At 38.4% G+C, this 16,053-nt stretch overlaps 1 protein-coding gene across 5 annotated transcripts in view; it reads right to left on the minus strand.

Moving 5' to 3' along the window:
• The window catches only part of LOC134567547 (formin-like protein 3), a 126,687-nt gene that overhangs the window by 11,744 nt on the left and 98,890 nt on the right, over positions 1-16,053 (minus strand). For 3 of the 5 annotated variants that reach the window (XR_010084019.1, XM_063426040.1, XM_063426039.1), the window contains exons 5-19: positions 15,359-15,442; positions 14,822-14,974; positions 14,323-14,434; positions 12,085-12,161; positions 10,906-10,999; positions 8,069-8,143; positions 7,534-7,644; positions 7,273-7,422; positions 5,859-5,960; positions 4,934-5,216; positions 3,836-3,904; positions 3,592-3,716; positions 3,123-3,325; positions 2,231-2,465; positions 1,850-1,918 (exon numbers count right to left, since the gene is read on the minus strand). Coding sequence is in view for 2 of the 5 variants with exons in the window: in XM_063426040.1 (XP_063282110.1) it covers positions 1,850-1,918; positions 2,231-2,465; positions 3,123-3,325; positions 3,592-3,716; positions 3,836-3,904; positions 4,934-5,216; positions 5,859-5,960; positions 7,273-7,422; positions 7,534-7,644; positions 8,069-8,143; positions 10,906-10,999; positions 12,085-12,161; positions 14,323-14,434; positions 14,822-14,974; positions 15,359-15,442 (1,942 nt within the window). In the remaining 3 variants the exon portion in view is untranslated. The remainder of the gene's footprint in view (positions 1-1,849; positions 1,919-2,230; positions 2,466-3,122; positions 3,326-3,591; positions 3,717-3,835; positions 3,905-4,933; positions 5,217-5,858; positions 5,961-7,272; positions 7,423-7,533; positions 7,645-8,068; positions 8,144-10,905; positions 11,000-12,084; positions 12,162-14,322; positions 14,435-14,821; positions 14,975-15,358; positions 15,443-16,053) is intronic. The other 2 variants (XR_010084020.1, XR_010084021.1) reach the window with 2 other exon arrangements.

Raw genomic sequence — 16,053 nt, forward strand, 5'->3', positions numbered from 1 at the left:
GCAGCCAACCAGGGCTGATCCGGTGTTGTGTACAACTATAGCCTGAGTAATGATTTAAAGGGACACTATAGTCACCAGAACCATCACAGCTTAATGTAGTGGTTCTGGTGTCTGTAGCCTCAGAGAAAAGGCAGTGTTTACATTGCTGCCTAGCAGTCACTCAGACACAGTGGCGTACTGGGGGGTGTCCGCCCCGCGTGCCACTCACTAGGGGGGTGCCCAGGGAAGACTGTTCCAGAGGACCCAACACCAGGAGTGGGCACAGCGGCTTGCTCGATATGCCGCCGGGTGAGATGCCCCTCCTGCGCCCATCGCAGACACTGGTCTGCAGCTCCGCAGTGTGCAGACCATGTGTCTCGCGAGAGCTGATCAGAGCGTTGCCAAGGGTTACCACGGCAAAGCTCGGACTGGGTCTCACGAGATTCATGGTCTGCAGCTCTGTGGAGCTGCAGACCAGATATTATGGCCACCGTACCACCAGAGAGCCCACCAGACCACCAGGGAATTAAGGTATTTAATCCGTCTCCCCTCCCCCGCCCTCTCACCATCACCTCCCTCCCCACTCCCTCTCACCCCCCCCCCCACTCCCTCTCACCATCACCCATTATACAAGGACTCACACTGCATTCACTATACAAACACACACACACTGCATTTACTATACAAACACACACTGCATTTACTATACAAACACACACTGCATTTACTATACAAACACACACTGCATTTACTATACAAACACACACTGCATTTACTATACAAACACACACTGCATTTACTATACAAACACACTTATACATGTGTGAATCTGTATGTCTGTGTATCTGTACGTGTGTTGGTATGTGTGTAATCTGTGTGTGTGTGTTTGTATCAATGTGTCTGTATGTTTGTGTGTGTGTGTGTGTGTGTGTGTGTGTGTGTGTGCCTGTGTGTGTGTGCCTGTATGTGTGTGTCAGTATCTGTGTATGACTGTTTCTATGTAACAGCATGTATCTACCCATGTGTCTGTTTATGTGTTCCAGTGTGTGTACATGTGAGTATATGTGTATATATGCGCATGCATCTCAGCATTTCGCCTACACTACACACAAATACAACCCTGCATTCAAATGTCAACAGTACATAAAAACACCACCATATTCAAAAACCACACTACAGAAAAATGCACTCCTGCATTCAAATGCCAATACGTGCAAACACACCCGCACATTTACTCACAGATACTCCATACAAAAACGTGCTTGCATTAAAAATATACAAATACTGCTCAGTGCTAAATACATTAAAAAAATACAAACACGGCTCGGTGCCAAATAAATAGTAAAAATGTGCGTTTTTTTGTTTTTTGTTTTAGATTTTAAGCCGGGGGTGCCAAATATAGAATCTGACCAGGATGCCAAATGCTCCAGGTATGCCCCTGCTCAGATGCTCTGCATGAAGTTGCTAAACACTCCCCAAAGAGATGCACTGATTCAATGCATCTATCTCTATGAGAATATACGCATTGGCACAGCATGGCATTTTGCTGCGCATGCTGAATAGCCTCCCAATGCTTTCCTATGGGAAAGCATTGCATTGGCTAAGATTGTCAACACTAATCATCTCAGCCATGGAGGCAGGGCCAGTCGGTTCGGTAATGAAGAAAAGGTAAGTAAATCGACCTTTTATCTCCAATCTGAGGGAGGTCGGGGAGCTAAACATGCAGTCCAACACTATAGTGTTCCTTTCAACACCCTGATAACTATTGAAAGTGTTGATAGTCATGTGCTCGTGCTGCACTTTTCCTCACATGTCACACAGAGAGATCCTATCCTAGATCACTATCCCCATTCTTATTCTCTTCACTTACCTCAAGCATTTGTTTCAATTTTGGAGAAGACTTCACTGAAGCAGAGGCTGCAATGACGGCATTTAGTTGCTGAAATTACATAAAGCAGAAAATGTGAGACAATAATATGAACTCTTGGTAACAAGTGGCAATGATTAACATTAAACAAATGCTTGTGACAATGTCTAGATAACCCGCAGAGTCTTACTTTAGGTATGGTCAAGGAGTAACTGGGACCCTATCAAGAACTAGAAATAATGTGGATAAAGTTAATGGTCTTCTGATGATTTGGTTTGATGGTGGAGAACTAGCTATATAAGATTTTAGAATGCGATGTTAGAATGTAAACTCCATGATCTTGGTGGATAAAGCATTGAATTCTGCTAGGTTTATGATTCTTACCGGTGTGAGCAGCTGCAGGTTCTCATTGAAGTTACCCAGGAAAGTCATAATTGACATCCTCTGGGACAGTCGCTCCACTTTACTGAAGTGCATCATGAATCGGTCCTCATCAGATAGGTCATCTAGTGGCTTGCGCTCTCTCTCATACTGCCGCAGTAGCTTCACCTCAGCCTCTGTTGGCAGGAAACGCACCAAGCACTCCACGAAATCCACAGGTAGTGTTTTTAAGTCAAACCTTTACCAAAGAGACAAATAATCTTATAATTAAATGGTACAACACTTTAGAGCAGGGGTGTCATGGCAATTAGAGGAAACAAGCAGGTCTCTACACACAGTCTCCTGGTTTTCCATAATTGCCTACACTATACAGTATTTCATTGTATTACACTGCTATATTAGGGCAGTGGTTCCCAGTCACACCAGCTATCCAGCTTTTAGGCATATCTAAATTCTGTTCAGAATCAGATGGGGGGGCAATGACACAATCTGGTTGGTATGCTTTGAAGCACTGGGTTGGGTACCACTGTTAAAGTGTTTATGTACCAAATTAGCTTTAAAGAAAAAGAAAAACAAAATCAAGATTTTCTATTTTGGCCTATATTTTGCAGTCAACTTGTCAGATAGCCACAATCTGGTGTTTAGTCAATAAACTCATGTGCCTGAATAATTCAGTGGAACAACAGGAGGGCAGCAAGTCTTCGTGCTGGCAATGTATTTATGCATGTACTGGATGAAATAATTATTATTAAGTAATAATTACGTATTGTATGTACCATGTACTTTGTGTCATTCTATTGTTACAGAATATTTACTCATTTATCTATCTGTAGAAATAGAAATCTTATTTTAACTTTGGATTTTCCTTTCAAAATACTGTGCTTATTAAACCTACGTTTGGATGGCTTTGCAAATCTCCTCCGTGGCCCGGCCTGCTTTCCTCAGAGTAATAGCAAGGTTCTTAGCTCTGTTTGCCTCCAAAAGAGTCACTTTGCTGACACTTTTCTGAGATGTTTTGTTTTTTGAGCATGTCAGATCAATAGCAGCCCCCTGAGCTTTGGTCTTGAACAATTCTTCAAACTTATCCATATCAAGGTCCTGCAGTACAGAAAACAAAATAAAAAGCCAAGTGTTTGTTTTGAGACTCAGCCAAAAAGTGTCCAGGTGACATCAAGTTATAATACAGTTATCTTTTTAAAAAGAAGAAAAAAAAAAATTATTGCATCAAATTCATGTCAATATCACTTTTCTATACAGGCACACACATTTAATACAACAATGGCTGAGAAAAATTTGGAACAATTCCACTGGGCACTGATATACCATGAATCGATATATGAGCATCCTCCCCCCATCCCCCTTACCTGCAATATACGCTCATCATCCAGGTCACTGAAAACAGTCCCATTGATCTGATTGGGCTTCAGAGCTGTCCAGTTAAAAACTGGTAGACGGAATTTTGTTTTAATGGGCTTCTTTATCCGTATCGCTAAAAAATTAAACAAAAATACACTGCTGGTAAACAAGATGTTTAGGACTAACAATTTCCTTGTAATGCAGCTCTCCATTTTATGTGCCAAAATCCCACTCATATAATCATATGTTTACCTGATAAGCCCATGGTGAGAATAACAGATGGTGAGGAGGACGGTAAAGGAGGTGGTGGAGGACATTTGCCTGTTAATAGAAAGAAAAATATATTAGAATTTATAAGTGTGTTTTTAATCTCAGAAAACTGATGAGCTGGAAATAAAATGTTTTTTATTATGAATTATTTTCTCTGCCCCTCTAGCATCACTCTGCACATCACATACATATAATCTCGTTTTTATTGAACCAGTCCATTTGTACACTCACCCAGGGCTGTCTTCGTATTCTTTATTTATATCTATTTGCATTGAATTGTTGGCTCCTTTAATGAGCCAACAAGAATGTGTAGAATCCCTAGGTAGCTCGCCAATGTATTTCCTTGTTTGCTGCAGATATGCAGCTTCTCCTGTGACCAGGAAATGGCCCTTTTCCTTTGTTTTTAATGGAAATGTTTAGCACACCCCGGGCCGCTGGATATCTAGTTCAGCGTTTACTAGTCAACAATGAAAAGACATGAATTGCTCACAACTTCTATTTGCATGCAAAACAGCTCCATTCAGGTTCTCTCATGAATAAAGATAGTCATGCCATGCATGTGAACAGCTACAGCAAAGAAGTTCTCACGAACAGATCACCTAGAAAGGTTGGTACGAATTGGATGTGATGATTGAAAGGTAGCGCTTATTGCCACACAGATTTTTGCATGTGGCTGCAGCTGAAAGTAACATAATGCAAGCAAAGTAGGTGCTTATAGTACTCGAGTGGTCCCTTTAATATAGTGACATTGTCAAGCCTGTTTGTACCTAATATATGCACTGCAAAAAAAAAAAATCTAAAAAAAATGATATATATATATATATATATATATATATATATATATATATAGACATTGTTACTTAAGCTGAAGGAAAAAACAAAAACAGAAAAGGCTTGCGTCAATCAATTTCAAATGTTTCAAACTTCCCTACTTCTGCTATTCAATAATAAAACATTGGGGAATCTTATAATGATTATCTCCGTGTTAAAAAGATTTACATTTGGACAAAAACAGTAAATGGAGAGCCTTAAACACTATGAACAGTAACAGGAGTGGCACTACCACAAATATTGTCTCACTTGGCATTGGAGGTGGTGGTGGAGGCGGTGGTGGAGGCGGGGGAGGTGGTGGTGGTGGGGGTGGTGCCATAACAGGAGCTGGGGCAGGTGGAAATTCAGAAGCCATGGGGATTTCTGCGCTGGGGGCAATGAGAGTTGCAGGGACGGTGCCAGCGGGCCCTTGTTTATGCAGATGAAAGGCGTTGGCTTGCTCTAGCTGCCGGAGGTGCTGGAATGCCTCGTCTTTCTCTTTGATGAGCTTTCGGAGCGTGTTTACCTGGTGACTGGTGTTTTCATAGGTTTCCTGAAAGGGTAGATAATCCAGACAAAATGTATTGACATTCTTTTACTCCCATAAGTGAATTTATATTAACTTAATGTTAAAGAAAGACCTGGTACATGTATAGGGTGACATACTACTGGGAGCAGTAATACCTTATTGCACAGATCTGCGGAATACACTGGTCCTTTATAAATCTAAACATTGGTTTGCTGCTGGGAAAAGACAAGCAGGCAAACATCTATGCTCAAATCAGGGAAATTCTGTATGTGTCACAGTTCCACCAGTGACCGGTAGGAGGCAGCGTTTCCACAGAACAATGAGACACTGTAACTAAAAAAAAAAAAATCTTACAGAGAAAATGTGCATTGTGAAAATATTTTTAGAGAAAATATGTGACTGCATATATAAACTTGCAGTCATGGTTCGGGACTATCCATAAAAAAAAGAAGGGAAACGTAGGCCATGGACATCCTGAAACAGAAATATCTGCCAAGTAACTCTAAGGGAGTATATACATTTTTTGTCCCTTAATATTGTTACCTTTTTAGAAATAAAATCAGTGACACACTAAGCTGAGCTGCTACAAGTGAATGCAGTGCAGTGAAAGCATGTATAGCTGTAAGAAGAAAGCATGATTAGAATGTCCTCCTACTCTCTACCCACCTTCATCATAACTAGATCCTTCTCTCTTTGCAGAAGGGTCTTCTCCAGCTCTGCTACCCTCATCATGTTCTCATTCTCCAGGTCCAGCAGTTTTTCTGTCATCTGTGGACAAGCAGAAGAACATAGTCTAAATAATGCAATCTAAATGTCACTTCAATAGTATTTCCCAGAAAGTAAAATGTGTGTTTCACAGCAAACAAGGAGTTTGGATAATGATTGCAAACCAAAACTGAAACAAGGATCACCCTGCAATGGCATTTACCAGTAGTACCCGAAAAATCCCCAATGAAATTACCTAATTATCCAAAAGGGAAATTTAAGATATCTACATGTAACGACATTTATTGTGATATGTGGTTTTGGGGACTTCCCTAAAGAATATAAACCTAAAGTAAAACGGTTATTTCTTTTACATCACCCTACTCAGCAATATGCAGAACACATTTCTGTAATTGGTTATGCCTTTTATACTGTCTAAATCAGCACCTTTTGCATAATAATAATAATATGACAAGCCTAGCTGTGTTGTTAAATGTGAGCTGTTAGTCTGGACAATGCTGAACTATAACGGAACTTTACATCCAAACTGTAATGTGAGAGATAGAATAATCCTAACTAATGCACACTGTAATCATACAATATCTGTTGAAATATTTTATGGATCACTCGGAGCTTTAGTCATGATTTATTTTAGTATTAGGAACAGACACTTCTAAGATTTTACAAGGTCAAAACTCTTAACTAAAAGTCCGCAATGGGTTGCTGGTTTTTAAAATTCTGATCCAATTTATTTATTTAAATAATTTGCTTTACATTATTGGCCCAGTATTAGTGTGCATAGCATATTTTAACAGAATATCAGTGAAAATTAAGCAAGCAAGATGGACTTTTTCACAAAAACAAATAAATAATTTAAATTAGGACCACCAAAACTGGGATAGTCCGGCATGACATAGGCAATATAGATGAATACATACAAACAATATTGAATACCCACATTTGTTGTTTGTTTTACAGTTGAGATGGGTGTTTTTACGCAGCCTGCTTTAAAAAACAAATTATACGTTTGTATCAATTGAAGGTGCCCTGATATCATTATATATTGTGTTTAAAAAGACACTCCATATAACATAACAGCTTACATTCCTTGCATTGGGTATGGTGTCAAGAATTATCCTGTGCCACTTCACAACAGAAACTGTAGACAAGCTTGTTACATTAAATTTTAGTCTTGTAAACATTACTCCAATCAACGAGGTGTGACATTATTTATACCATATTATATGTAGCAGTAACAACATATTGAATAGATTTTATGACCATTTCCTACATACTCCAATGCCAGGTTCTAAATAACAATAGTAAAAAAATAAAGATGACCTCTTCTAGTGTGTGTTCAAAGTTAGAAACTCACATGAGATAAATGCTCTTCCAATTCCTCAACCTTCTCCAATGCGACATTCTTGGTCTCGGCATCCTCAAGCAATCCTCCAACATCAAACACATTGTCCAGATAGGCCTGAATCTGCACTTGTAATTTCTCGCTCTCCGTGTGCTTGGACTTCTGTGAAGAGACAGAAAGATCAAAACTGGGGTCTTGACCATGGGGAGAATGCCACTGAACATCAGAAAGAAGATCCAGCCTTCCTATTGTAAAGACTGAAATAAGAATTACCTCCAAGAACTCTTCAAGGCCCAACTTTGTGAATTCAAACTGTAGATGAACTCGAAAATTCATGTCTTCCACAGAGTGCACAACGATGTTAATGAACTGCATGCAAGCAACCTAGACGAAGCAAGAACCTAGTTATAGACCTCACAATCCTTTCTCAGACAGACATGAGAAACAGTATCAAATCTACATGTAGAGCTAGTGAATAATCTACACATGGTAAATAGCAAGGGCTGCCCTTATATTATTGGTTAAAGAAAATATTTAAGTAAAATGTATTTTATAATTGTTGGCTTTTTTTCCCCTCAAAGTTATTTATATTAAGAAGTGTTCAATTTACCATAAATTGAAAACACATTATGCAAATTATAGAACACAGTGCCAGAAGCATCAATACCTACAGAGTATTAAAGTACCATACCATAGTAACAGGAGTTGAATCCTTATTGGCTTTTTTTTTTTTTTTTTTTTTTTTAATCAAATGGATTTCTTTAATTTGAGACTAATTTGGAATCACCTATTTTTTTTTCTGTCTTACCAGGAAGTCGATGTTGGTGTCTTCATTCCGGAAATACTCCATTAGCTTTTCAAAGCGATGCTTCTCCTTGCAGACCTGAAATACAACCAATTTTAGAAATGTAATCAAAGCCTAACTAATCTCTTCAAAAAAAGTACAAACCCACCAAACATCCCAAAATGGTTAAAATATATCATATCTGTGTACTCATCAAGATACAGGTCCTCTATAATAAATAGAATCCTGATAACTTTTAATTTATTACATTCTTTTTTTTCGTGGGCATAAAAGATATACCGTGCCCATTTTTATAGTTTAAAAAAACAAACAAAAAAAAAAAAAACCACGAAGTAAACCGATGGAAAATAAGTAATCTTGAGCATATAAGCCATTCTGCAAACTTAACAGAATATCTAGTATTACTTGTGTTTAAGCTGTTGACAATGCTCCATAACCTTGAGGGGCGGGCGGGTGTACAAGAAAAATAAGGTGCCCTTTTGGCAGCAGCATTGTAGTAAATCAATCAAATTATAGGATGGGAACATTCTGCATAGTGAGTGAACCACAAGTAGGAATTGCCATACAAGCCTTTTTTTTTTTTTTTTTTTTTTTTTTTTAAATAAGAAACGGCAAAATAAACATAGGCAGTAACAATAAACCATCTCATCCCATGTCTGTGGCAATGCAGGGTACAAAAGGGACTTCAGTGGATATCTCCCACAATCAAGAGGCTTGCAGAGCTGTACCAGACATCGAAGCCAAGCCCAGTAACATGAGAAATAAATAGTTTGCCATGGAGGAAAGTTCATACAGGCTACCATCTTTAGTGGCCGAGTGTGAGTCTGTTCACATTGAAAAGGGGCACCACAGAGCTTCTTTGTGACAGCTTGGAAGGATTGTCATTAAACTAGAGACCTGCAAGAATGGGAGGTTTGAGGACTCAACGTAAAGGCGTGTTTTTTATTTCAATGCCTGTGTCACCATCTTCTTATGTTTAAATAATTAAAAGCGCATCAGTACATCCCTGGGGACATCTACGGCCCTCTTTCTGATTTCAGACGGAGGTAACAGCCGTCAAAATGTGTCAATTTAGCCTGCTATTGTGGCAGAATGGTCGCCAGTAGGAGTTGGATAAAATGTGGCAATTCATTATCATCCACAGCTTGGCTATTCCCCTGATCTTAATATTCGTAAGCGTTTGTTAATCATTTTGTGTCCAGGTGTTAAAGCAGTGCCTGATATTAAACCTGTAGCTGTGATACTTGTCCTGTTGTTCCCGCTTGCCTTTGGGCAATGAAAGAAACATCCGCATTCTCAATATTTTTCTGTAGTTTAACATAAAAAATTTAATTGGTGTGGTCCATAGAAAATATCCATATTCTATCCCTATAAGTATGTCAGTATTGTCATTCACTGTAATGAATGAGGCAAAGCTTATCGCAAGGGTTTCTGAAAATTGTTGCCTTTCAAGTATATTTATTACTCAAATGGATATTTTGTGTTTTCTAAGAGTCAAAACAGAGGAATCTTGAGAAAAACAGTGTTATACTGAAACAGTAGGCATGGCCACCATTACTTTTTTAAATATGTGCTACCCTGGCTCCGTGGATTAACAAAAAGAAGGCGTATCGGTCTTGTTTCAATTAGCTGCTAAATATGAAGCATACTCAGCTTTATTGTAGATTTTAATATCACACTGTTCACATCTGAATTGTTTCCAGATAATACAGTTGGCAGAGTATTGCCAACAAGGCACATTGCAACCAGAATTGTTAATTTCCCTTTTTTAAGACTCTATTTAAGGAGGAAATGAGGACCGCTGGCCTGTGGTTCCAAATGGAAGATTTTTGACACCGTGCCAGAGCCTGCTTTTGGTGGCAGCCAAGTGACATGTCCAGAGAAACTGTAAACTATTCAGCAGAGGAAATAACCTAAATAACTAAACTATTAGTTCAGTCTTAGCTCACATGAAGATTTCACATTGTGTCTTCAGTATTTAAATGTATGTGCCCACCTAAATTCCTCTTGTAGTTGTACTGGTTAGTAGTCAGTCCCTGCAAGCAGTAAACCCTGTGTTTTCAGAGAAAAGGCAGTGTTTACATTACTGACAATCTCAGCCAATCCAATGCTTTCCTATTGGAAAGCATTGTGGTTGGCTTAGATTGTCACTTCTGATGATGTCAGCCAAGGAGTCAGATCAGGTGAAGGGTCAGCACACTGGAATAAAGGTAAGATTTTACTATATATGGGGTGGGAGGGAATAGTGATTTTAAAAGTATAGGTTGTGGAATACATGTTTGTGTTCCTCACCCTATAGTGTTCCTTTAACGGATGTCACAGGAAAGCAAGTGTAGATGTATTCTGTTGCTTCGAAGAACTAGTCTTGAAAATTAAGTTTAGGTTAGAGCAAGCCTTAAATCCCTAGCCGATACAATGTATGCAAAACATACACAAAGGAGATAGGTTGTTCTAGATGATTAGTAATTTTTTCATTAAAGTGTGCTATAGTCAAAACAACCAAGGAATTTTTTGATCCTCTTGTACCAAATCATGCTAAATACTTGAACAGGGCATGTGATCCAGAACAGTATTGAAGCTACCAGGTAGAACAAAATGAGAATAGTAATATTAAGTCCTTATAATGTCATGAGATTCCATGGAAAAGAAGATTAAAATCCAATACTGGAACACAACCAACATTAACTGCAGGACTAAGCATTATTGTTGATATACTTCTAATGTAGGTGCCGATAAAGCAAATGTTGGAACAAGGTGGACATCTGGAACAATCTGTCCAATTCTAACAAATTATTCATGGTAAAATACATTTCAGGGTAATGTTACTATTTCCACAATACCTCTTTGAAGTTATCAAAGGCAGACAGGATGATTTCATGACCACCTCGGACGAGGCACACAGCAGCAAGTAGTTCCAGCACCAGGGCTTTGGTCCTAAGAATTGAGAGACAAATATAGTATTGGCCTAGAATTTACAAACATCTTCCAAGTGTGTAAAAGTACACTTTGTACTTTCTTGTACTCTTTGACTATGTTAAGTGACATTTAAGGGGTTAATTTGCAGGTATAGTTATGTTAATTACAGTATTATCCATTGATACTTGAAGATGTAGACAGACACTTAGTAAGTCGATTCAGAACTGGACATAGGATTTGTTTATCTCATGATATGTACTTTGAAAGCAGATAGCGTCTGTACTGTAGAGAGCAAACAATTTTACATGCCGAAAATACAGTGAAAAGGTCTGTTTGGGCATCATCACAAATATGCTGGAGTCCGCATAATTCATGCAAAAGGTATTGGTTGAGGGTCCTCAACCAAGGCTATTTCATTACAGGTGATAACCTCCCTATAAAGAAGGTGCAAAAAAAATAAATAAATAGAGAATAAAACCTACCAATCACTATGCATACCATTTCTATGCTGTAAACTTCCCATTACATAACAGGTGTAAACCAAACAACTAGGATGTTATAGGATTTACAAACATCTGCAAGAGCTGTTGAAGGACAGGGGTCTTGTTAATCTAAGTAAAATGATTTTAATTTAAATTAAGACCATTTGATTCATTATTTCTTAACTTCATGCCAAATAAGTACCTTCTCTAGTGGTACATTTATTCAAACCAAGGCGGCTAATATAAATTTATACAACAAATACCCACTAATTTCTGTCTTTTACACAAGAACACAAAACATACATTTAATTTCAATGCTTGATACATCTAAAATTGTTATAACCCTGAAATAAACATTTCGATCTGAAAATAAAAAATAAAAACCAACAACTGGTATTGAAATACCATCCTTCTCTTCAATTTACCTCATACAGAATAAAAGACTGCAGGTTGAGAAACTGATCTAAATAACCAGGGTTCGCAGAGATGTACAAATCAAACAACACGAGAACACTCCAATGGAAACAACTTTGGCATTTAACGGTAACCTGATGTATGCCAGCAGCAGTACACCACATTCATGCAGTGTTAGCCGGATATAAGTGAAGTACAAATAATTACCGAAGATTCTTGTTGTTCAAGCTGAGAGCGATTTCATTTACAGCGTGGGGATGAGACATAACAAGGTTGAAGCCATACTAAAGAAAAGAGATATAAAATTAAATACATACAAAGAAGGTATGTTTACACAACAGTTTTGGTCTCATACTACAAAATAATTCATCAGATGTCCACACCTTGGTGCATCTCATTCATTGTGCATCTGTTATCATGACAGCCAGCTGTACCTAGCGTTCTACATTATTTTAAACAGTGCTGTGAAATGGAAGACTACGTATTGATTAAGGTCGGATTGTTGTGGAAGTAGTTAAACATAGTTGCTTGTACCATTGGCTAGAGTTCTTTTCTAGACTCCCTGATTAACAAATCTAACTTTCCCAGTCTTGACACACCCTTAAGGATGCAGAGTCAGATGTAAAAGAGCAGCATTCAAATCAACGTCATGAGTCCTTAAGGGGATAAGGTCGTCCCACCCCCCACACCCCAAAAAAAAAAAAATTATTTCTCTATGCTCCCTCTATATTACTTCTGACGTTGTTGTCTCGTCAAGGTGAAAATATGGCCCTTTGATAAAGCTCAAAAAAAGTTATATATGAGACCCCATGGTATCTATATTTCCAAATGGTATGAATTTATTGAGTAATTTAAATGTGTGTGCTGCTGTAACACCCAAGCGTGCAACATGGACCAACACCAGGACATACTTGAAAACGAGAGAAATCTCAATGCATCCATCCTGGTAAAGTATTTTATAAATAAGTAAATAAATAATATACTTATATACTATAAATAATATACTAATATACTATAAATAAAATTCTTTCAGACATTGTATAAGTAACAAAAATGGTTAGATCCCCAACTTCCTAAAAAGATGGCAACGGTATACAAATTAATAAATATATACTCAACAAATATAGCCGAGCACAATTAAGCGGTTTTGTTTTATCTTAAATTATAGTAGCACATATCACGTTTACAAAATACGCAGCTAAATTGCAATGAGCACGTAACAAAATGTAGAAAAATACCCCAGAATATCTACTGTTATAAATAGTATGCATATATTTGGTAATTTGAACAGAGGTCTGCTAAAATGCTCCTAAATGAGACAGAGATTCAGATATTTAACTATCATTTTGTCATAATTCCAAGTTTGAATATGTATCCAATATGCCCCTGTAACATCGGAAAAAACAAGTATGTATGCGAGTTAACCCAGGATTTATAGCTCAGCAAATGGAAAATGGAAATTAAAGGGACATTCCAGGAACCCAGACCACTTCTTCCCATTGGAGTGGTCTGAGTGCCAACTCCCACTACCTTTAACCCTGCAAGTGTAATTATTGCAGTTTTTATAAACTGCAATCATTATCTTGCAGGGTTAACTCCACCTCTAGTGGCTTTCTATCAGACAGCCACTAGAGGGACTTCCGTGTTCTTAGAACACGAAAAGTGTTTTAAGCGACGATGGATGTGCTCATGCTATGTGAGGACCTCCAGCGTTGCCAAAATCCCCATAGGAAAGCAATTGCCGCGCATGCACATTAGGTCTCTCCCACCGGCTGACATGGGCGGGGGGAGGAGAGTAGGCGGAGCCTGACCCAGTGCCAGGAAAACTAATATGTTTTCCTGGTACTGAAAAGTCCCTTTAAAGAAGTGCACGTGTCCTTAACTGCAAAGCAAGTAAAATGAGGTTGTGTCACTAAGTAGATATATCCTCTTTTGCAGACTTTCTTTATCTTTTAATTTCCTCCACAAAACCCGACCTGTGATTAAGACCAGAATAAGCCATGAAAACATTAATATAAGCAGTTCTTTAGCGAGGCCAATTTTGGGTATATTATAGGAAGGTCTAGAATTGAAAATTATTTCAAGTAATTGTCAATACTGCTTTCCAGACCATACTTATGTTCTTTTTTTGAGAACTACTGCATTCATCAAATTTTTTATATATCTATTTTACGGTAAAAAATTTCTGTAAAATGGTCTTAAATACCCATTTACTATTAGGTTCAAGTTATTAAATTAAATAAAGAGAGAGGTGCTTCCTTAGGGTGTTCGCTTTCAAAAACAAAAAAAGTCTCAAGATAGCATTTTCCCGCTTATTCAAAATGTTTAGATCATCATTTTTTCTTTATTTAATAATAAATCCAAGAGATCAAATGCAAAGCTTTGACATATTGGTGACATTAATATGACATCTGGGCAGTAGATCGCGTATCTATCTTTCGTCACCTGATAGTTCATGATTGCCCGAAGGCAAAGAATGCACACGTGGACATCGTCCTTCTGGCTGACAATCCGCGAGTTCTTCAAAGCCTTTTTGCCGGGTAACGTGTTGTAACTGCTATAAAGAGAAAGTGGATTCACAGAGTTAGAAGACAAGATGGAAAGTCTGTCTGCACCAAGTTTCTCACTTTTTCAAATGTTTCAAGGCTCAACATGATGGCAAATGAGGTCATATGCAATTATTATTCTTTACAATGAGGGAAACTGTTCTGTTTTGCCCAGGAGTTGTCGCCATTTTCAAAAGAAAAACTTTCTAACCCTTATTTTTATTTTTTTTACATTTAGGATTCCTCTCATATAGCTTTCAAGATTGTAAGGTAAATAATATAAACTACATCAATTAATCAAATACCTTTTCAGGAAGAAAAGGGGGGTTCCAAACATGGTACCATGGGTAGGCCTGCTGCAGGAAGGATTGGCAAGGAGCTGACAAACAAATACATACCGGAGCACAGACTGGCGGGCAGAGCGAGCGAGGCCGTTGGCGAAAGGGGCAGGCAGGGCGTTGGGGTGCTGCAGATCCTCGATGGATCTGCTCCAGGGTTTGGACTTTTCAACCAAGCCATCCTCCCCGTTTTCCAGGCCCTCAAAATCAAACCTACATCAGAGGGATACATAAAAAGCTTCAGCGGCTGGGGGAGAAAGAAGCAGATAAAGCATGGCACTAAGGCAGTGGAAAAACAGTATACAGGATGGGAATGCAAAACAGCTGCAGCAGTTAGGAACCAAAATACATAGGATCTGCTACACAAGGCAAGGCAGCATTGGGATGGGGTGAAAAATTATTTGAAGTACATGCTTTTTCTTTCAGCACCAGGATGGGGTAAGACACAACACGTTTGAGTGGAGAGCCACTGTAGGATTCAGAGTGTGCATGTCTCACTATTTACTATCATTTAACAGGTCATTCTGGAATCTTGAGGCTTTGCCCCCAGTTGCACCCTACACATAGCACCGATACAATGTCTGAAGCACTACTCACATAACCGCACATTGGGCAAAAGACAGATATTCCACAAGCACATCAAGTCCTTTGTTGTCGTCGTTTAAAAACTCCCGCACCCACCTGCAGAGAAAATATAAGAGTCAATTACATGGAGGAGAGGCTGAGGAATCTAGAGAGTGAAAGGCAATTTTTCACACTCCAGCTGTTGTTAAATCATAAAAATAATGTACTTGTCACCCTTTGCGCAGCATAAACAGAGTACGTTTTATGTGGTGTTCACATATCATTTAGCTCCAGCTGCTGTAAATGAAAAGTTTAATCAGAATCACTGGTGGCCTGTTCAAAGATGTAGTGTATTATTTAAAAAATAAAAAAAAATGAGTATTGAATGAAAAATTTCCTTAGCTATACATATAAGTAGTAGATACATGGAAAACATGGAAGCCACCGTTTACACCTAGGTAGACTGGATAGTGCCACAGGCTGATTCACAAGGTATTAAGCACTGATGACAGTTGCCTATTGCAGTAGCTCTCCTTAAAATTAAATCTAATGTACAGTGACATAGGACAGAAAGCACAAGACACCTAGAGCCAAAAGGTACATTATATAATGTGCTAACCCGACACTTCCTTTTAACAAGGAGAAATAAGAATAACACAAAATCTAAATGTAACAATGGCTCATTCTGTTTCCCCACAATGTAAAAAGTAGAGTTATAAAAAAGCCCT

The sequence above is a fragment of the Pelobates fuscus genome, chromosome 1, assembly GCF_036172605.1.
Source record: "Pelobates fuscus isolate aPelFus1 chromosome 1, aPelFus1.pri, whole genome shotgun sequence".
Taxonomy (NCBI): Eukaryota; Metazoa; Chordata; class Amphibia; order Anura; family Pelobatidae; genus Pelobates; species Pelobates fuscus.